The sequence below is a fragment of the Lissotriton helveticus genome, chromosome 10 (genome assembly GCF_964261635.1).
Source record: "Lissotriton helveticus chromosome 10, aLisHel1.1, whole genome shotgun sequence".
Classification (NCBI taxonomy): domain Eukaryota; kingdom Metazoa; phylum Chordata; class Amphibia; order Caudata; family Salamandridae; genus Lissotriton; species Lissotriton helveticus.
This window is the reverse complement of record NC_136071.1, coordinates 197,889,976-197,912,545: the sequence shown is the minus strand read 5'-3', so window position 1 is coordinate 197,912,545 and position 22,570 is coordinate 197,889,976. Positions and strand designations below refer to the sequence as shown.

The following is a 22,570-nucleotide window of genomic DNA, read 5'->3' as shown; positions in this document are numbered from 1 at the left end:
GGCCTAGGAGCAATATTGCAAGACAAGGATGGAAAAGAGGAATAGCTTTTACTTCCTGGGTGTTCATTCTTGGTCAGATGTAATAGGTGGGTTCCCCCAGAAGTATTGACGCGCTGTTGATTTATTTGGATCCTTCCTAACTTTTGGGTATGATGTACCAATAAAGAAATAGAGTTAGTTATTGGTGGTGGAAAGTAGGTAAGGAAGTGGAGAGGGTGGTATGGCAGTGCATTGACTGGGACAACCGTGATAAGATGTTAAAGACAATAATTCCAAACAGTGAGGCCGGTGTTACCGAAATTGCCTTCAGAAAAGGTTATCCATTGTGAGAAATTGCCTTGTTGGTTGAGGGGAGTGTGAGCCCCCTTCAAGCAACAACTGCAGTCTTTTGTCCGTGTGAACCACAAAAGTCACTAACTTGACCTGTTCTTAATCCTCTGGTAGCTTGGCACAAAAGCAGGCATGCTTAGCTTCGAGGCACTGTGTAAAGTATTTACGCTGCACACAAAACAAGACCAACCCCACACCAGTTTTGACAAGTAAAGTACATTTTAATATAGTATTTGACACCACAACAACAAAGATCCAATCAGTAGAGCTGGAGATATGTAATTTCAAAGATTTAAGGTAAGTAGAGTGCCTAAAAGAACAAACCCCATTCGCGATAATCTGGTTGTGCGAGACCGGGTAAAAGTCACAAGTTCCGTCCGACCTCTATGGAGTGTGGGCCGAATAAAGGGACCAGGTTAGACCTACTGAAAAAGTTTCCTTCTAAAGGCCATCACAAAGAGTTCTTTTTGATGTGGAGGGGGCAGCGAGGAGCCGAAAGAGCATTGCAGATGGTAGTTACTGTAGTTTGAATTTCCGGTCTGGGTCGTTGGTGGAGATTCATGTTGGTGGTCACTCTTGCTGTTGTGCAGAAGAGTGAAGTGCAGAATTAGTTTTGCCGGTCTTTGCTGGCAGTCGCTGTAGCAATTTGCATGGGCTGCAAGATCTCAGCACGAACTGACCCGTTCGTGGTTGCACAGATCTCAAAACCTCAAGATTTCTCCTTTTCTTCAAGGATGAGCTCAACTGTTGCCACACTAAGGGACCAGGATCTGCAAGGTGCTTCTTGTGGATCAGAATCTCACTCCATCAGAGGCCAGCAGAGCTCGGGCAGGCCCAGTGGAGCAGGTCAGCCGAGCCGTTGCAGGGAGACCTCTGTATCTTGTTGTATCCCTGTAGCTCAGAACAGGAGGTCAGACAGCTGACTCTTGGAGTCACTTAAGCCTGGGATAAAGGGTGCAGGTCTAGTGTTCTTTCTGAGACAGCGGGGCCGGCCTCAAACAGCAGGGTAGTCCTCCCGGCAGCAAGGCGGTTCTTCTAAAGTACCAGAGTTCCTGGACTGTACTGAAAAGTGGGTCTAAGGGTCCACTTTTTATACCCGGTGACTACTCTGAAGTGGAAGAAACTTCAGGAGTTTTCCCCCACCAAAAGCGTTTGGAATTGCTAGCCTTCCTTCCCTAGTCTCAGTCTGTCTGAAGGTACAATAGGCTAGTGTGAAATCCTTTGTGTGTGCTCTGAGACAGATTCTCTGAAGTGCAGGTGTGACAGCTCCGCCCCCCCACCCGCACCCAATCAAGTCAGGATGGCCCATCTTGCCAACACCCAGACCCTCTACTGTATGACTGTCTGAGAGGAATACACAGACCCCAACTTCCAACTACACCTAGTAATGTGACCCAGGAACAGGCTGCATGCACCAAATGGTTAGTATGTGTTGTGTATCCTCATAAACGCGCTAGGGTTCCCGTCAGTCTGGAACTAAAACTTTTTACTATACACAACGCAGGAAGAGCCATACATGAACATATCACCGAATGCTTTTAACCAGCGGCGTGTTGAGAACATTCGTAGTACTTTCAGCATTACTCCCTTACACGAGATTAACCACAAGTCTCGTTTTTGAGCATATGTGCCACAGATTGAGTTCGATTGTGCCCTTAAGTTTTGAATCTGCAAACTTTGGGCCACACAGATTTTTCTTTTGAATCCAGAGAATTCAATCCGCTTGGCTCAAGTTTCTTGAAGGAACTCATTAAGAGATTTGCTCGGAAGGATTTTCATCAACCTCTTGTCCTGAAGATGGTCTGACGGTCTCATCGCCATTACAGACCGAAACGGCGACTACGGCATCTTTTTCTTGTACTTTGACTGTTTTGAAGGAACTGTTTATTGATATATTTAATCATATCCCTCCATTAATTTATGAAAATATGTCAACATAGTTGTTTTGTAGGTTGTTTCATGAGCTATGTTTGGTTGTTTCAAATCTTTTTGTTCCCTGATTTATAAATGTTTCATATATTAAATATATGCTTATTTTGAAGTAGAGTTTCACCCTGTGTGTCATATTTTAAGTGTTTTTCAAGATTGCATGTTACTTTGAGACAGTATTTTTCAAATTATAATTATTCATTGATTGTTTGATTAAATCAATTGTTCACCACTAATAAGGGTGGAACCTCGACAAGTACGTTTGAGATAGTATTTCCAAAATTAATAGATAAGCAAAATCCCTTGTAGGCAAATCTTCATTTTTTCAAATCTTTATCGCCCAAGCCTTCAAGGGTATATTGGGTTTCCCACTTCTCATTAAACTTTCTAAAAGTGGCATTTTCAGAATTGTTACTTAAATTCCGACTTTATCATTAACCCCTACCGTGCTACCGCGTTTTCCCGCTGTGCGCTGGAATTTAAAAAATGGCCTGTTTATGACAAAGCCAGCTCGTCATCCGCGTAGCGCAGGTAACGCCCATGACGAGCTGGCTTTGTCATTAGCGCTTAAGGGGTTAAAGAGGGTTTTAAATTATAGTTCCTCAGACACCAAACTTTACATTCCTACCTGCTGAAAACAAGGATGGTTACAATACGGCTAAGAAAGAAATGGAAACACGATCTTGTGTTCATTCTTGCACCGGTGCCCCGGACTCATTTGTGGGCCACACAACGAGAAAGCCCTTTCATCCAGGGCAAAGTGGACTTCTTCCTCCTGACAAGGAGAGTAAGACTATAAATGCTGCAGGTAAACTGGTGACAGTCGGCACTGCAACTCTGTGGCACATTACTAACTTTGGCACGACTAGCCTGATAAGATAGAAACTAGTGAGAAGAGATGGAAGACTTTTTGGAATAATTACCTGACTCCCATACCAAACAGGTACAACAAATTGTGCTGGACGAAAAAATCAACACCAGTGCAGTCTTTCAATGTTTTTTGGGTTCAATGAACACTTCCTTCAAGTTGATAAATATAATACCAGCATACCATTGAAACCGCATGCTTGGCTGTAAACCTCAGGCTTCCGTCCAGAAGTCTAACAACATTTTACCAGCCTTACCGTTTGGTGAAGGAAGTTTGTGTAGCCCAGGTTGATTAAATGCTGATAAAAATAAAGATTTGGAGACCCGACAGCCATTGGTGCCCTTCCTCATCAATAACCACAGTTTTGATGGGAAAAAGCACATCCTGCAGTAAAAGGCAGTACAAAGCGGGTCCTTTCCGCCTGAAAGTCAGCAGCTGTAAAAGTAGGTTTGGAAACTCTTTGGGATCCTTCCAGGAGGATGGCTGCACAAAGGCGTCAAGGGAAAAAGGTGTCAGTGCCTGAAAATAATGATGTTCTGTACAAATCCCACCGACTATACAGTACCTTTTGGGGAAAGACTCGGGTTCTACCTTCCACAATAGAAAATGAGAACCTCAGAACTATGGGCCCTTTGAAAACTGCTCACTGCTAGTGCTTAAAGTTTCAAAGTGTACAAATCTCCAACACCTGGTTAATCTTTGCTCATGAGGCAAACATATCTCCACTCACAGTGTGAAAGCAACTATATCTGGCCTAGCCAGCTGCCCATTGTATTCCCTTCCGCACAAGATCTAATTGAGTTTTCCCTATATTCCAAACCTCTCCACCATTCTAATCGTGTTTGCATGGCTCTTTGTTTTACTGTCATGTCTAGCACCACACAGGGGTCATAACTATCCTGCTCCCTTTCTCCTAATTTCTTCTCTGCCTCATAAATATCTCATGCTGAGACCCGACATACACCGGAGTTTGTTTGCAGTGTGCCCAGATCACAGCCATAAACGTATGTCAGTTCATCAAAGAGGCCAAAGCCATCCCATCATTCTCTCTGGAAAAAAGAAATTATTCTCCGATTGTACCCTGGAATGCAGCCTTCTTAAGTGCACTTAGTTGCCCCACCCTGTGGGAGTGGCTGTCAAAGCCCTCTCCCACGGAAAGTCAGCAGTAATGGGTTGTGATAAGAGATCAATCTGAACAAGTATTCCGCAGCAGTTAACCTTGACTGCAGGCTTGTTATCCGAGAATTATCCAGTCTGACAGGCAAATCGCGGGCTGGGGAGTAAAATAAGTATTCCATACAGTTCAGCCACTTATATCGCATTGAATCCACCATTCCCAACTGCCCTGATGATCCCTCCGCATATGGTCGGGTCCCATCGCCATAGAGCTTTGGAGTGACAGACGTGACCTGTCCATGAATCATGATAGCCCACTTGTTCTGCAGTGGAGTGTAGATACTGGCCAGAAATACTTCCCGTCCGTTTAGCTTGCCATAAACAATCCTCCTTGTCTACAGATGTTGAGATCGGGCTAAAAGGCTCACGATGTCTACCCAAATAAGAGTAAATAAGTGTCAAATTACAGCCTTCATCTCATTTGCAACCTTCTACCTTACAACTGAGTAAGATGCCTCTTGTAGAAATGCTACCCACACCTTTTAATCAATGAATCCATTTTATTATATCTTTTAATGAAAGTGCTCATTTCCTTGACATTCCATGTCTGGAATGTATAGTTTACTTAATTTTGGGAGAGGGCGACTTAGGGTGGAATGATGTCCATATTTGGCAATTCTTTTCCCAAAGCCTGCTAGTTTCTCTTGGGCCCCAGAGTAGATGGTGGCAATAAGGGGAAGACAGCCTCTTGGCAACGTCACCCCCACCCTTATTTCCACTGCTCATGCCAATATCACAAAGAACATACAAAATATGCCCATTTGCATCCCCTCTAGAGACTAAACATCCGGTATCTAAGTTATTTGCATAAACACTCAACCACCTTAATGTTGTTTTGCCCACCACTTGCTCCATATTTGATATATGCCATCCAGATGTGTTGCAGTTTCAGTGCTCATATGATTAGAACCCCTTTATCAAAAGTACAATAAGTGGTGTGATAAAATAGTTTTATAGGAATATTAATTAGATTTCGCCTGACCTGTTTTATCGAAACATTGATGACCTGTTTTACATTTCAGATAATTTCACCCTAGAGCACGTAAACGACACTGCCAAGGAGACGTGTTTGAACTGGTTCTTCAAGATTGCTTCCATCAGAGAGCTGGTTCCTAGATTGTATCCTTTTTCACATTGATATTTAGATGTTACTATGAAACAAAGAATAACGTGCGGGCCAGACAATAGCTCTATAAATGAATAAATATATGCAGCTAAACACATATAATCAATAACTGAACTTTATAAAAATGTTTTATTTAAACAAGTTTTCTAATTATTTTTTAATTGTAATTATTGAGCTGCACACACAAACTAATCCTCAATGCAGTGAGGATGGTGTCAAATTGTTGCTAACTGATTCGGTTGAGCACTTCACCTGGGTTTACAGCAAAAATGTCGACTGTGACAGTCAACGTGAGTTTATCTGTAGACAATTTATGGGGGTTAATGCGGTGGTAGCCCCTCCTACTTATGAAGAGATTAGTCATGCACTAAAATGGAATGCAAGAAATAAGGCACCAGGTCCAGGCAGAGTATTAGCGGATCTCTTTCCGGAGAATTTTGATATGTGGGCACCTTTTACATACAAATGTTTTGCGAAGTGTAGCTATCGAAGGACCTCTGAAATTAAGGCTAACTGCCAACATAGTTGCCATATTTAAAAAAACAATAGAGAAGACCCCTTCTTGCTACCAACCTTTTTATCTAATTGACACTACATGTACAATCCTGAGTAGGATCCTACTGGATAGATTGGAGGCACGGGTGGCTGACAAAGGATGCTTCTCTGATGTCCAATATGGGTTCTGACAGTGCCTTAACTTACATTTGATCATATGCAAATACACTCTGGTAAAAAGTGGTACTCTGCATTTAGGTTTTATGGGCCTAAACTCCGCTTTCAACTGGGTGGACAAAGGGAAAAACTGGATGGAAATGCTTGCTATGGGAATAGTCTCATCTTTGGTACATTTTCTGGCTCAGGTGCACGAGGCTGTGACCGGGCAGGTAAGTTGTAGACCAAACGGAGAACTCTCAAACCCAATTGATATGAAATGTGGAGTAAGGCAAGGATGTGTATTGGTCTCATTCGTATTCTTCCTCTACATCAACAATCTGGGGAAACAGCTTCTTATGGAGGAGGCAGATACTCTGATGGTGTGACCTAGGAAACTGCTTGCCTTACTCTACGGAGGTGATGGTGTCTTGATATCAAGAACGGGGGTAGGTATTAAAAAACTATTAAATAGATTCTTCCTTTACATAAGTGACTTGGGCTTAAAAACGAACACTACTATCTTGGGGTACTGTTTTATCAAAAAGGCACATGGACTCATCTGATGAAGACTAGGAAGGTGCAGTGTTTTCAGACCACTAAGGACTTGTTTAGATTTGTTGGCAAATTCGGGCTCAAAACATATGTATGTTCAGATTAATATCTATACCGCACAATGTTCCTCTACGCTCACATATGGTGCGGGGGTATGGATATATTCCGACGCAACCATTTTGCAGGTTGCCGAGAATCTGTTTTTGAGAAGGCTCTAGTCTAGTCAGTGCCAAACGGTCTTCTCATATCTCTGTCATATGGAGCTAGGTATGGTGATTGCGGACAACCGCATTCAGTTAGCTCCCCTAATGCTTTGAAGAGCAATTTGGGCCAAAAAAGAAACTGTTCTCAACCGGGCTATAATTAAGGATTGTATGCACCAAGACAATGCAATGAGTATCACCTGGTTGAGCTACTTTAAGGAGCAACTCATTATGCTAGGGAGAGCGGACTGCTATCCGGATCCTCAGACAATAGCTTCCATCACTAAACAAGCATTTGCAATGCAATAGGTCTCGCGGTAGGAAAGTTTGAGCTATTGGTCTTGTAAATGACACATTTTTTATTTATGTGTTGGTTTTGAAAATAGCGAAATTAATACCTTTGTCATTTACAATGCCAATAATTTTATCTTTTGCAAATGTGACACCTATAGCATTTGTAATGCAACATGTTTTGTATTTACGTGACTTAGATGTATTGATTTACAAATAACAATGGCTTTTAATTTTTTTAAATCATTAATACTTAAATAAAAGTTATTGTAATTTATAATGGCAATAGCTTAAACTTTTGTAAATAACTCTTGGAAGATTATGTTCAGTGTATTTTATTGTGACGAAAATCCAAGAACAGAAGTGAAATATTAACATCTTTTTGTGACATTTGTAATAAAGCTTTGCGAGAACATATTTGAACCAGTTGCTGTTGAATGGTTGCACAGATTGATAGTGTGGTGGCGCTGAGTGATGTTGTGGTGGCGACGAGTGATGCTGTGGCGTTCAGTGATGCTGTGGTAGCGTATAGTGATGTTGTGGTGCCCCTGAGTGATGCTGTGGTGCCCCTGAGTGATGCTGTGGTGGTGCGATAGATAGATAGAGTGAGGGCGATAGATAGATGAGTGAGGGCGATAGATAGATGAGTGAGGGCGATAGATAGATGAGTGAGGGCGATAGATAGATGAGTGAGGGCGATAGATAGATGAGTGAGGGCGATAGATAGATGAGTGAGGGCGATAGATAGATGAGTGAGGGCGATAGATAGATGAGTGAGGGCGATAGATAGTGAGGGCGATAGATAGTGAGGGCGATAGATAGTGAGGGCGATAGAGAGGGCGATAGATAGAGAGGGCGATAGATAGAGAGGGCGATAGATAGAGAGGGCGATAGATAGTGAGGGCGATAGATAGTGAGGGCGATAGATAGTGAGGGCGATAGAGTGAGGGCGATAGATAGTGAGGGCGATAGATAGTGAGGGCGATAGATAGTGAGGGCGATAGATAGAGTGAGGGCGATAGACAGAGTGAGGGCGACAGATAGATAGATTAAGGGCGTTAGATGGATAGATAGATAGAGTGAGGGCGATAGATGTGTGTGGTTGTGTGGTTGTGTGTGTGTGTGGTTGTATGCATGTGTGTGTGGTTGTGTGTGGTTGTGTGTGTGTATGGTTGTGTGTGTGTGTGGTTGTATGTGTGGCTGTGTGTGTGGTTGTGGTTGAGTGTGTGGTTGTGTGTAGTTGAGTGTGTGATTGTGTGTGTGTGGTTGTGTGTGGTTGTGTGGTTGTGTGTGAGATTGTGTGTGAGATTGTGTGTGTGGTGTGGTTGAGTGTGTGGTTGTGTGTGTTTGTGTGGTTGTGTGTGTTTGTGTGGTTGTGTGTGTTTGTGTGGTTGTGTGTGGTTGTATGTGTGAGGTTGTATGTGTGTGTGTTCGTGGTTGTATGTATGTGTGTGTGTGAGGTTACAGAAGGATGTATGTGGAAGAGAGCAGCAGATCAGCACAGCAGAAGAGAACAGGGAGTTAAAGAAGGAGGCGGGTGGAAGAGAACAGTGATCAGCACAGGAGAAAAGAACAGAGTTAAAGAAGGAGGTGTGTGGAAGAGAGCAGCAGATCAGCACAGCAGAAGAGAACAGGGAGTTAAAGAAGGAGGTGGGTGGAAGGGAGCAGCAGATTAGCACAGTAGAAGAGAAAAGGGAGTTAAAGAACGAGGTGGGGTTGAAGAGAGCAGCAGAACAGCACGGGATAAGAACAGGGAGGTAGAGAAGGAGGCGGGTTGAAGAGAGCAGCAGATCAGCTCTGGAGAAGAGTAGTGAACAGGGAGTTAGAGAAGGAGGTGGGTGGAAGAGAGCAGCAGATCAGCACAGGAGAAGAGAACAGAAGTTAGAGAAAGAGGCGCGTGGAAGAGAACAGCAGATTAGCGCAGGAGAAGAAAACGGGGGGTTAAAGAAGGAGGCGGGTTGGAAGAGAGCAGCAGATCAGCACAGGAGAAGAAAAGAGAACAGGGAGTTAGAGAAGGAGCCAGGGTGGAAGAGAGCAGCGAATCAGCACTGGAGAAGAGAAAAGAACAGGGAGTTAGAGAAGGAGGTGGGTGGAAGAGATGAACAGATCAGCATAGCAGAAGAGAACAGGGAGTTAAAGAAGGAGGTGGGGTGGAAGAGAGCAGCAGATCAGCACAGGAGAAGAGAATAGAACAGGGAGTTAGAGAAGGAGGTGAGGTGAAAGAGAGCAGCAGATCAGCAAAAGTTAACAGGGAGTTAAAGAAGGAGGCGGGTGGAAGAGAGCAATAGATCAACACAGTAGAAGAGAAGAGAACAGGGAGTTGGAGAAGGAGGTGAGGTGGAAGAGAGCAGCAGATTAGCACAGGAGAAGAGAACAGGGAGTTAAAGAAGGAGGCGGGTGGAAGAGAACAGCCGAACGGCACATGAGAAGAGAAGAGAACAGGGAGCTAGAGAAGGAGGCGGTAGAAGAGAGCAGCAGATCAGCACAGCAAAAGAGAACAGGGAGTTAAAGGAGGCGGGATGGAAGAGAGCAGCAGATCAGCACAGTTGAAGAGAACATGGAGTTAAAGAAGGAGGTGGGGTGGAAGAGAGCAGAAGATCAGCACAGGAGAAGAGAACAGGGAGTTAAGGAAGGAAGTGGGTGGAAGAGAACAGCAGATCAGCACAGCAGAAGAGAACATGGAGTTAAAGAAGGAGGCGGTGGAAGAGAGCAGCAGATCAGCACAGGAGAAGAGATCAGGGGGTTAAAGAAGGAGGTGGGGTGGAAGAGAGCAGCAGATCAGCACAGGAGAAGAGAACAGGGAGTTAAAGAAGGAGGTGGGGTGGAAGAGAGCAGCAGATTAGCCCGGGAGACGAGAACAGGGAGTTAGAGAAGGAGGCGAGATGGAAGAGTAGCAGATCAGCAGAAAAGAGCAGGGAGTTAAAGAAGGAGGCGGGGTGGAAGACAGCAGCAGATCAGCAGAGGGAGAAAAGAAGAGAACAGGGAGTTAGAGAAGGAGGTGTGTGGAAGAGAGCAGCAGATCAGCACAGCAGAAGAGAACAGGGAGTTAAAGAAGGAGGTGGGTGGAAGGGAGCAGCAGATTAGCACAGTAGAAGAGAAAAGGGAGCTAAATAACGAGGTGGGGTTGAAGAGAGCAGCAGAACAGCACGGGATAAGATAACAGGGAGGTAGAGAAGGAGGCGGGTTGAAGAGAGCAGCAGATCAGCTCTAGAGAAGAGTAGTGAACAGGGAGTTAGAGAAGGAGGTGGGTGGAAGAGAGCAGCATAACAGCACAGCAGAAGACAACATGGAGTTAAAGAAGGAGGCGGGGTGGAAGAGAGCAGCAGATCAGCACAGGAGAAGAGAACAGGGAGTTAGAGAAGGAGGCGCGTGGAAGAGAACAGCAGATTAGCGCAGGAGAAGAAAACAGGGAGTTAAAGAAGGAGGCGGGGTGGAAGAGAGCAGCAGATCAGCACAGGAGAAGAGAAGAGAGCAGGGAGTTAGAGAAGGAGGTGGGTGGAAGAGATGAACAGATCAGCACAGCAGAAGAGAACATGGAGTTAAAGAAGGAGGTTGGGTGGAAGAGAGCAGCAGATCAGCACAGGAGAAGATAATAGATCAGGGAGTTAGAGAAGGAGGTGCGGTGGAAGAGAGCAGCAGATTAGCACAGGAGAAGAGAACAGGGAGTTAAAGAAGGAGGCGGGTGGAAGAGAACAGCAGATCAGCACAGGAGAAGAGAACAGGGAGTTGGAGAAGGAGATGGGTGGAAGAGAGGGAGGGCGATAGAGGCAGGGAGGGTGATAGAGTGAGGGCGATAGAGAGGGAGGACGATAGATGGAGGGTGGGGTATAGATAAATAGAGGGAGGGCGATATATAGAGTGAGGGAGGGCGATAGATAGAGTGAGGGGGGGCGGTAGAGTGAGGGAGGGCGGTAGAGTGAGGCAGGGCGGTAGAGTGAGGGAGGGCGGTAGAGTGAGGGCGGTAGAGTGAGTGAGGGCGGTAGAGTGAGGGCGGTAGAGTGATGGCGGTAGAGCGGTGGAGCGAGGGCGGTAGAGTGGTAGAGCGGTAGAGTGAGGGCGGTAGAGTGAGGGCGGTAGAGTGAGGGCGGTAGAGTGAGGGCGGTAGAGTGAGGGCGGTAGAGTGAGGGCGGTAGAGTGAGGGCGGTAGAGTGAGGGCGGTAGAGTGTTGAGGGTGTGTGTGAGGGTGAGGGTGTGTAAGGGTGAGGGGGTGTGAGGGTGAGGGGGTGTGAGGGTGAGGGAGGGTGAGAGGGTTGTAAGGGTGAGGTTTACAAATACCGGGCTTATGTAGAGGAAGGTGGCAGCCACAGGGTGGGATTGCTGCACGGTGAGGCGAGGGAGGGCTGCCGTTCTCTTTAGGGGCTTGTTAGGGGTAATAAGCACTATGCATGCATTCCATAAAACCATGAGGGAAGTGGGTAGAAGGTGACGGTGAGAAAAAGATTGAAGTGGGGGTTCGACAGTTGTGCAATTGGCAAGCTGACTGTGGGGGACTGGTGGGGTGGGAGAGAGACGATCAGAAGTGGAAAGTGAGGGGTCGAACTAGCAGAGTGATTAGAATGAAGGGGGATCGGACGGAGATGATGAGACCAAATGGGACTGGGAAGCGAAGATTGTGATTCTGGACAGATGGAAATAGGGTGAGGGGCAAGAGAATAGGACGTGCAAAGACGCGCCGATGGGGCGAGTGGTAGATGAGACCTAGAGCTAGAAAGTGATGTGGTGTATTGAACGTGCATAGCAGGCAAATGGGAGGACAGAGGCGTGAGACGGAGGAGAGAAGGGGGTGGGGCAGCAGGCGGGGACAAGTAGAGAGTCACTCGGGGAGAAGGCGAGTTAAGAGGATGGAACAATGGGGGCAGAGAGCCAGGAAGAGGGCGGAGAAGGAGAAAAAGAGAAAACTCCTGCTTGGATATCAGTTAAAAGGAGAGGAATGAGCGGGAGAGAGTGAGCTAAGGGGGCGGAAGAAACGTCTGCAGAGGAACAGAGACAGGAGAGAGATGCACAGAGACAAAGGGGATGAGAGGAAAGGGCGAATGGGGAGGCAGAATAGTGGAGTGGTGTGGCTCACTGGTTAGAGGCGGCACACCCGGAAGCAGAGAACGGCCCGGGGCCAGGGTTCAATTCCCGACGCGGCAGGGTTGTGGACCAGGGTCAGCTGACTCGACAATTCTCGCCTCGGTGCCTACTCTAACCAGGGATCACACTCGGCAACTTTAGGCATTAAGCTTGCCTCATCTCTACAACGGCCCCCCACAGACGCCGGGGATGCCTGGTTTCACCTTGGAGATACCCAGAAAGGACCATCTCACAGGGAAAGCCAGGATGGGTTCCCCAGCGGTCTCCAGCGCCGGGACGCTTACGGGCAGCCGTGCGCTTTACAAGTCCAACACATTTACACATTTACATGTGGGAAGAGAAGCAATGGAGAGCGGGGGACATGGGTGGAACATCGAAAGCAGCAAAGAAGGCGGGTAGCAGGCAAATGGTGGTGCGCGATGTGCAGGGGGGGGGGAGTGGCAGCCCTTGAAGTCTGATGCCGAGGCACAGACAAATGGTGGTGCGCGATGTGCACATGGGGTGCGGGGGAGCGGCAGCCTTTGAAGTCTGATGCAAAGCACAGACAAATGGTGGTGTGACGTGGCTGGCGATGGCATGCACTCGCATAGCTCACATGAACTGTGCGTGATCTGCAAGTTTGGTAGTTTTTTAAGTGCTTACTATAATTCTCACCTATCTATCCCTAGCGGGATAGAATAGTCGAGACCTAAAAAACGGAGGATGGGGGTGAGAGTTTAGGATTAAATGAGAGTATGCTGGTTGCTATTTTTTAAAACAGCAGTCCTGGCACCGAGGCCAAAAATTGTATGGGTAGGGGCTTTAAATAACTGATTTAGTCGTAGGCAGAAAGGGTACTGTGTTGCACTGGTATTCGGATGGTTTGTGATTCGTGGTGGGCATGTTGGGCACGGAGGGAGACAGGATTGCAGGAGATATGTGTGGGGAGGTGCGCTTCCTGGGGATGGAGAATGGGTGTTGTGGTGCTTTGTGACTGGCTTGGAGCGTGGTTGGTCATGCTATGTTGGTTCTAGAGGGTAGGTGCCGGCGGGTAGCGGTGAAGTGGTGGGGGCTGCTGCGGTAGCATCGGCTTGGTAGTAATGCATTTGGTGGTTGGATGCAGGAGCGGAGGGGCCCTGTGTTCAAAACTGCCGTCGTTGGAGCGGGGGATTAATGTTTAGATCTTGGCGTGGCTCAACAACATCGGTGATCTTGGGCAGAGTATTAATGAGCCACAGTTTCGAAAAAGAGTGGTGGGGGCTGCTGCGGGAGCATCGGCTTGGTAGTAATGCATTTGGTGGTTGGATGCAGGAGCGGAGGGGCCCTGTGTTCAAAACTGCCGTCGTTGGAGCGGGGGATTAACGTTTAGATCTTGGCATGGCTCAACAACATCGGTGATCCTGGGCAGAGTATTAATGAGCCACATTTTCGAAAAAGAGGAATTCGGTGTGGGGTGAGGCAACGGGGTGGCATAAAGGCGCCTGGCACAGTGTTTAAAGTCCCACTGGGAGTATGGGTGTCACCTGACGGGGTTACATGGCAAGGGAGGAGGCGCATGGGGGATGGGTACAGACAGAGGCCTTTGAAGTGGATTTTTCCCCGGACTGCAGGAGGCTCAATGGAGGTGAAGGAATGCTGGGGGGGCGGGGGGTCAGTGGTTGTAAGCACGATGTTGGGGGCGCTGCGGTGCATTAGCCAGATCGATGGCATTGCCTCCATAAAAATGTATAGAAAGCTCAACCATATGCAAACAAAAGTGAGCCAATGGAGAGACTAACCTGTGCATGCAGTGCATATACACCCCCAAAATAATTACTGGCAATAAGCACTGGTAAACAGACAGAAAAACGAAGGATGGGGGTGAGAGTTTAGGATTAAATGAGTTTACGCTGGTTGCGATTTTTTAAAACAGCAGTCCTGGCACCGAGGCCAAAAATGGTATGGGTAGGGGCTTCAAATAACTGATTTAGTTGTAGGCAGAAAGGGTACTGTGGTGCACTGGTATTCAGATGGTTTGTGATTCGTGGTGGGCATGCTGGGCACGGAAAGGAGACAGGATTGCAGGAGATATGTGTGGGGAGGTGCGCTTCCTCGGGAAGGAGGATGGGTGTTGTGACGCTTTGTGACGGGCTTGGAGCGTGGTTGGGCATGCTATGTTGGTTCTAGAGGGTAGGTGCCGGTGGGTAGGGGTGAAGTGGTGGGGGCTGCTGCGGGAGCATCGGCTTGGTAGTAATGCATTTGGTGGTTGGATGCAGGAGAGGAGGGGCCCTGTGTTCAAAACTGCCATAGTTGGAGCGGGGGAATAATGTTTAGATCTTGGCGTAGCTCAAGAACATCCAGTGATCCTGGGCAGAGTATTAATGAGCCACAGTTTCGAAAAAGAAGAATTCGGTGTGGTGTGGGGTGAGGCAACTGGGTGGCATAAAGGCACCTGGCACAGTGTTTAAAGTCCCACGGGGAGTATGGGTGTCACCTGACTGGGTCGCATGGCAGGGGAGGAGGCGCAAGGGGGATGGGTACAGGCGGAGGCCTTTGAAGTGGATTTTTTCCCGGCCTGCAGGAGGCTCAATGGAGGTGAAGGAATGCTGGGGAGGGGCGGGAGGCCGGGTCAGGGGTTGTGAGCACGATGTTGTGGTAGCAAGGAGGGAGGGTCGGGTTTCAGGACGAAGGGAGGGCAAAGTAAAAGCATGAGTATAGGTAACAGGACCATGTGGCATATCATAAAACACAAGAAAGATGCACAGGGAGTTAAAAACATTGATAAGTAGCAAGATAAAGTGCGGGGGAGAGTGAAATGCAGAGCGAAGCTAGAACATGAGTATAGGTGGGAGGATAAAGTGCGTAGTGGAATGTAAGCATTGCGAGTTATAGAGCATGAGAATAAGTGTTAATGGAGAGTGAGGGGCAGAGGTATTGGCACGGAGAGTGTGGCGGAAGCGAAGGTAAAGTGTGCGCCTATGTGTAAGTGGCAGGAGAGAGTGTGTGGCAGAGTAAAAGGCAGAGCAGGGAATAACAATAGGATAGGTGGCAGGATAGAGTACAGGGTATAGGAAGAGGCAGGGGGACGCTAAAATATAAGGATAGGTGGCAGAATAGAGTGCATGACAAAGGGAACAAAATGCTGACTGTTGTGTGTTATGGCAAGAAAAGCGAAAACAAAACAACTCCACTGGAAGCATATACCATTGCAAATGCTTGTTACATGAGGGGGCGCTGCGGTGCATTAGCCAGCTCGATGCCATTGCCTCCATAAAAATGTATAGAAAGCTCAACCATATGCAAACAAAAGTGAGCCAATGGAGAGACTACCTGTGCATGCAGTGCATATACACCCCAAAGAAAATGACTGGCAATAAGCACTGGTAAACAGACAGACTAGAGAGAAGGGGGTGTGTGATAAGCGTGAGGCGAGAGACGGCCTGGCGGCCGTCAAAGTGAAAGCCGTGGGCAGTGAATAAATTAGGAGAGGAGAAATGCCTGAGGCACAGCGCATGCTGGGGGATGCCTGTGGGAGGGAGGCTGGTGGGTTTGATGTGCACGCGCTTTTTAGGTCAATGCGCTTGCGCATTGAGCCTTGCTTTTCACGGGCACAGCATGAAATCGCCCGATGGTTAAGCTCTGGTTAAGCCCCAATATCTCTCGCAAGCTCAATGCGCAAGCGCATTGACAGGCTCGACCTAAAAATAATAGCACAAGATTTTTTGTCTGTCTGCAAACAGCAAAGGCAATTCCGGGAGTGGAGAAACAAGAGGGTTAGTGGATACCGCCCACTCGTTACTACCAAATCCATGGAACCTTACCTAAAATATCAATTTTCTCATTCACAACGATTTTAATAGATTAGATTTAGGTTTGGTATAGCCTATCTCCTGGTTTCCTATCCTTGCAATGGGTATTGTGATTTTTTACTTAAACAATGTCCCTCTGAGTCAACCTCCAGCCAGACAATGTTATATTTTATCTTTTTTTTGTAAATTGTGTATTTTACTGAGGAAACGCTGCAGGCACTGAATATTAGAAGGTGCAGACCTGCTTTGTTTTATTTACAGCTTTTACAGTCCGAATACATTTGTCGGATGGTCTATAAATGTATGTCTGCTGCTGTTCACTTAAGGAATATTGTGGGGAAGTAAAATATTTACTACTGGCATGTGGTGTAAATTTACTAACTCTAGATTGTGTATTTTTCTGAAGGCATTTTTATGCTATTCATGTTTATATTTGCACAATATACTTTTTTGCAGCATTTTGCACACAGCACTTTGAGACTGGTGTTTATATTTAGCTTACAGTATGACTAAGGCAAATGCGCCCCCCCCCCCCATGTAGATAATATATATATTTTTTAATATTTATATGTGTACTTTTATGGTTAAGTTTAACCGAAATAAAGGTTATTAAATGAATGAATGCTAAGTGCAATTGAAGATTTATTTTTACTGTTATTAAAACCGCAATGAAAGGTCTTTTGCAATATTTCCGAGTACCATACATTAGAATGCTCGTAGATTTAATTTATATTTTTATACTAGTTAGACTTTCAGAATTTTGTACTGGTTGAAATGCATGTATCCTTAACTGTTTTCCCTCCTTCAGTTACGTGGAAGCAGCAATACTGAAATGCAACAAATTTCTGTCTACAGGGTAAGATTTGTCATTTGTTTAGTTGGGCCGATAACTAAACTGGTTCTCTGTATTGCCGCTTCCTAATGTTAACAGCTATTCTGAAGCAGATACTCTGGATGCTGGTCCCACAAATAGTTATTGTTACTCCATCAGTCAAACTGTTCCTCGGTGTACCAATAGCAGAATCTGTGTGGTAGAAATGTATGCTATATTGTGGCAATCTATTTCCTTTCAGCATGCACAGGGCAGGATGACATGATAGGACAGTAGAGGGACTGTGGAATATGTGAAGGATTCTGGCTTCCCACCCTTCACTTGGACTTTTACTTTTAATTCATCAGCACTCTCCCAGACAAAACACTCGCCCCATAACATACGTTTGTTGATGCATCAAAAGTACAAGTGGGCGGTCTTCAATGTTGTCTTCCTATATCATACAGCCATATTACTTAGTTGTACTTTTATTGAGTGCTGAAATTTTGTCTGAAATCGAAGGCCTTGTCGTGTAAAAATTGCTTTTTGTAATATACATATTTTTAATATTTATTTCCGCATTAATTTACAGCTCTGTTTTTCTGGCCATCTTTTTTATTACTCATATTCATGTTTTTTGGTTCCCTCAACAAAATATCTACTCAATTGCATAACAAATGTACACTATGCTGATGTGTGGTATTAATGAATGCATCAAGTTAATACTCAGAATATTGTTTGCAATGCGCCTATATTAGCGAAACTGAAAATGAGCAGTGCATTCTAGGTTGAAATGTTCATGCAACTCTTAATCATTATCGCAATGAAGTCAGATTTTCAAATCACCACCACCACCCAAACACAGAAACACAGACACAGTTTCCCACACTCCCACTCTGGTGCGTCCACGGACAAGGCATCTGCTTGTCCCGACAGCCTCTATGGGCATCACCTTGTTCCCATTTTTCTTGAGTGGTAGTGGAATAATAGTTTTCTTTTGTAAATTCTTTTTATTCACAATGGGGATTTTCTTCTTTTTAAATTTGCTTTTCACCTTCCCTCTCAGTTACTTCTTGTACACGTTAAGTTGAATGTTGCCAGCGGTGGTTTGATATGTGGAGTGTCAGTCTGCCAAGTCTGAACTTTGTATCCAACCTACTCCACTGATGCCCCTCTTCCACTTTCTGTTAACTGATTGATTGCAAATTTGTCCATACCCAGCTCCAGCATTTGGGAGCCTTCTACACCCACCCTATCATCATACATTTATTATCTTCTGAGGAGGTGACTGGGTCATGGCCTGGGTTTGCAGATTTTTAGAAATAAGGTCACTTCGTCCAGTTCTGTATTGAGTACAAGGAAATAATAGCTCCTGCATTCACAACGGGCATATTTGTGGTGTCTGCTGCTCCAGATAGGAGTCCAGACTCTTCCGGATAGGTCCAAAGTGGGCACTCCGCCACACTCTAACTTTTCCTGCCCTCCAAACCCATCTGTTAGGGCATATTTCCTGTCAGGGATAAGATCAGGAAGTCATATGCAGTTTGGTTCCAGTGGAAGATCTGCAGAATACTTATCCAGTATCTCGCAAGGCTGATAAAAAAGCTCTTCCTTTTGACTAAAGATACCTCCTAGCGTTAATCATTTTTAGCCTTTTGCAATGTTACTCCCACCCTGAACCTCCTGTTATCCATCTTATTTTCTCAATCAAGGCCTTCTCATAAGAATGACTTCAAATCTGAGATCAGTTGCTTTTAACCATATTTTGTGACTTTGTCCTAAATTCTAAAAGCATGTACTTCCTGCCCTTGTCAGTTCCAAAGTTGAATCTGAGAGGGCATTCACATAGCTGAGAGAGTGACATAACTCAACATCATGGGCTTCCCTACGGAATGTATACATGCCCCCTGAGACTTTCATACCTCACAGAAATGCATAGGTCTTAGGTTGAATTGGAGGGGGAGGGGAGACGTGCACTATGCCCCTGAGCTGCCATTGGAGGGGAGAGCACCATTGAATTCTTTAACCTTTGCCCTGATAATACTTAACCACATTCCTATGCAGTAAACCCCTGCCTAAGAGAAGCTTGGGCCTGGGATTACGATGCAGGATGGGCCTGGGGGTACAGTGCTGGATGGGCTGGGGATACAGTGCTGGATGGGCTGGGGGTACAATGCTGGAGGGGCCTGGGGGTACAGTGGTGTATGGGCCTGGGGGTACAGTGGTGTATGGGCCCAGGGGTACAGTGCTGGATGGGGCGGGGGATACAATGCTGAATGGGCCGGGGCTACAGTGGTGTATAGGCCGGGGGTACAGTGGTGGATGGGCTCTGGGGTACAGTGGTGCATGGGAAGGGGGGGTGTACAGTGGTGTATGGGCCCAGGGGTACAGTGCTGGATGGGGCCAGGGGTACAGTGGTGTATGGGCCCGGGGGTACAGTGCTGGGACGGGGCAGGATTACAATACTGGATGGGCCGGGGGTACAGTGGTGTATGGGCCGGGGGTACAGTGGTGTATGGGCCGGGGGTACAGTGGTGTATGGGCCGGGGGTACAGTGGTGTATGGGCCCCGGGGGTACAGTGGTGCATGGGCCCCGGGGGTACAGTGGTGGATGAGCCCTGAGACTTTCATACCTCACAGAAATGCATAGGTCTTAGGTTGAATTGGAGGGGGAGGGGAGACGTGCACTATGCCCCTGAGCTGCCATTGGATGGGAGAGCACCATTGAATTCTTGAACCTTTGCCCTGATAATACTTGGGCCTGGGATTACGATGCAGGATGGGCCTGGGGGTACAGTGCTGGATGGGCTGGGGATACAGTGCTGGATGGGCTGGGGGTACAATGCTGGATGGGCCTGGGGGTACAGTGGTGTATGGGCCCATGGGTACAGTGCTGGATGGGGCTGGGGATACAATGCTGAATGGGCCGGGGCTACAGTGGTGTATGGGCCGGGGGGTACAGTGGTGGATGGGCCGGGGGTACAGTGGTGGATGGGCTCTGGGGTACAGTGGTGCATGGGAAGGGGGGTGTACAGTGGTGTATGGGCCCAGGGGTACAGTGCTGGATGGGGCCGGGGGTACAGTGGTGTATGGGCCCGGGGGTACAGTGCTGGGACGGGGCAGGATTACAATACTGGATGGGCCGGGGGTACAGTGGTGTATGGGCCGGGGGTACAGTGGTGTATGGGCCGGGGGTACAGTGGTGTATGGGCCCCGGGGGTACAGTGGTGCATGGGCCCCGGGGGTACAGTGGTGGATGAGCCCTGGGGGTACAGTGGTGCATGGGCCCCGGGGGTACAGTGGAGGATGGGCCCTGGGGGTACAGTGGTGGATGGGCCCCGGGGGTACAGTGGTGGATGGGCCCGGGGGTACAGTGGTGGATGGGCCCGGGGGTACAGTGGTGTATGGGCACGGGGGTACAGTGCTGGATGGGTCTGGGGTACAGTGGTGTATCGGCACGGGTGTACAGTGCTGGATCGGTCTGGGGGTACAGAGCTGGATGGGCCCGGGAGTACAGTGCTGGATGGGCATGTTTTTTTTTAATTTTCACTTTCATCTTTTGTTCTGACAATCGTGTTCCTCAAGTGATTTTCGCTTAAATACTGCACATAGTTATTATATTTTGTGTTGAAAGGCTTTTTTTTAAAAAAACAACAAGTCAATGAAGTACTGTTTGCTGTGATGTATTAACGGCTTTAAACGGTTGCAAATGTAGAGCTTGCAAACACTGCTGCGCTCTAGCCATGTGTTCTCCTTGCTACCACTCATTGGATGAATGCTTCTCACGTAAGTCTGTTTTTGCTGTTCCTTTTATCAGAGGAATTGCAGAGTGTCTCCGGCGCCTGACATCGATGATCAGAGGTATTGGGGACCCACTGGTTGCAGTCTACGCAAGAGCTTACCTGTGCAGGGTAAGTCAAAATATAGCCTTGCATTTCACACTAGCTACCACTACGAGCTGCTGAATTTATTATAGAGAGAGGGGGAGGTGACGAGTCTGAGCAGTGTTTTTTGAGGCCTGCATGACAAAGTCACTTTAACAAAAATTTACAAACAGACGTGATAGAACGCAAAATATTACCCGATGCTTGATTGCTTGAAACGCCTCATTGCTGTCTGTCATTTTTAGGTCTCACCTAGCGTTGCAGCGCATGCGCTGTCCGCTGGTGAGAGATATTGTGAGAGGGATTTCAGAAGTGGGCTTGAAGCCCCGCCCCTCATTTCCATTGGCTGGCGTCACCGTAACAGTGGGCTGCCATTTGAAATGAGCTGTGTGCGTTGCCTCCCTTTTGCCCTTTGGGCCGGCCCATCCGGACTGGGTCTCCTGCTTCAAGGTTGTTGTGAAGCAATTTCTTATTTTAAGGAAGTGTTATATAAACAAGCCGTGAGATTCAGTCCGGATGGGCCGTCCCAAAAGGAGACAGGGCACTGCATGTTTATTTTTGCATTGCGCTTTCACTTAATGTGAAAGTGTGATGCAAAAATAAACACGCGGCTGCCTTTCCGCAATGGCGAGCGCTTGTTTCCTTTCCACTCAAACCTTTTCCTTTCCTTGTAATTACCACCCCCCCCCCCCCCCCATCCTTGTGGGGACTATGTGTGAACACCTGCATTGTGGGGACTAACCTTTCCCAATGTTTTAAAAATATACCAATAACAGAAAAATGTTAAGAAAAAAATCATTATATAGGATCCTGCTTCAAATCTGCAAATATATTGTTTTTTAAACGCGCGCACAGAACCATCTTTGTGGGGACTTGAACGTGTGTTACCATCCTTGTGGGGACTTACTCAATAATAATCATGTCTGATTGAATACATTCAAAAACAAATGACTAAATGTTGTTTTTCAGTGATTTGCCTATATTACTTGATTGTTTAGACATATATGAATATCTCTTTGTATCCTAAGATCCTTCAGCAAATGGATTTTGTTAAGAAATTTCTCAGTAGAAACATATGGTATATAAAGTCCACGGAAAGGGGTTTACAGATACCTAGTCTATTGCTAGTTCTCACAAACATTAAGAGATAAGGAAACAACAAATTATTAAATTTATGTAAAGGCCAGAGAGCATGCAGTGTGGTCATATGGGAAGGTCAAGTTGAAGCTACCTAGTTTTTTTTACATCAACTTCACCATATTATTGATATGGCTGTACAATAATAGTCTTCAAAGATATGGCATGGGATTATAGTAATGTTTTAGAGTTGACAGAGGGAGTATGTTGTGACAGTCATTTTCAAGCCCCCGCAGAGATAGTGCTTGTATATATTGATGCCCAGGTTCCCACTGACAGTGTTTAATTACAGTCACTCTCATATCCCCATGGACCGAGTGTGATTATATGTATGTTAAAGCCCCCACCGAGATGGTGTGTGATTGTAATAATGCTCAATTCTCTGTAGAGATAGTGTTTGATAGTTATGTTGAAATTGCATGAGATAGCGTGTCATTACAGTGATGCCCAGGTTGCTACACAGATAGCATGTCATTATAGTCATGCTCATATCCTCCAAAAGATAGTGTCTGATTATTATAGTCATGCCCAAGTCTCTAGAGAGATAGGGGGTCATTAGGATGGCGGGCGGACTTTGCCCGCCCGCCATCCTCGTGCAAAATGGGACCGCCCGCCATAGGAGCGGCAGTCTCGCCTTGAGCATTAGGCAGGCGCATCCTGTATTTTTACCATTGTGGTGGGCGGTGCAGAAAGCGCCGCCCGCCGCAATGGTAAAAATGCACGTTGTGCATTTCAAAGCACAACATGACACACCGCGCGGTGCCTG

The 22,570-nt window shown here is 46.7% G+C and overlaps 1 protein-coding gene across 2 annotated transcripts in view; it reads left to right on the top strand.

Moving 5' to 3' along the window:
- Positions 1–22,570, top strand: part of VPS35L (VPS35 endosomal protein sorting factor like) — a 479,692-nt gene that overhangs the window by 147,829 nt on the left and 309,293 nt on the right. For both annotated transcript variants that reach the window (XM_078665104.1, XM_078665105.1), the window contains exons 10-12: positions 5,326–5,422; positions 16,781–16,828; positions 20,601–20,694. In XM_078665104.1, the coding sequence (XP_078521230.1) occupies positions 5,326–5,422; positions 16,781–16,828; positions 20,601–20,694 (239 nt within the window). The remainder of the gene's footprint in view (positions 1–5,325; positions 5,423–16,780; positions 16,829–20,600; positions 20,695–22,570) is intronic.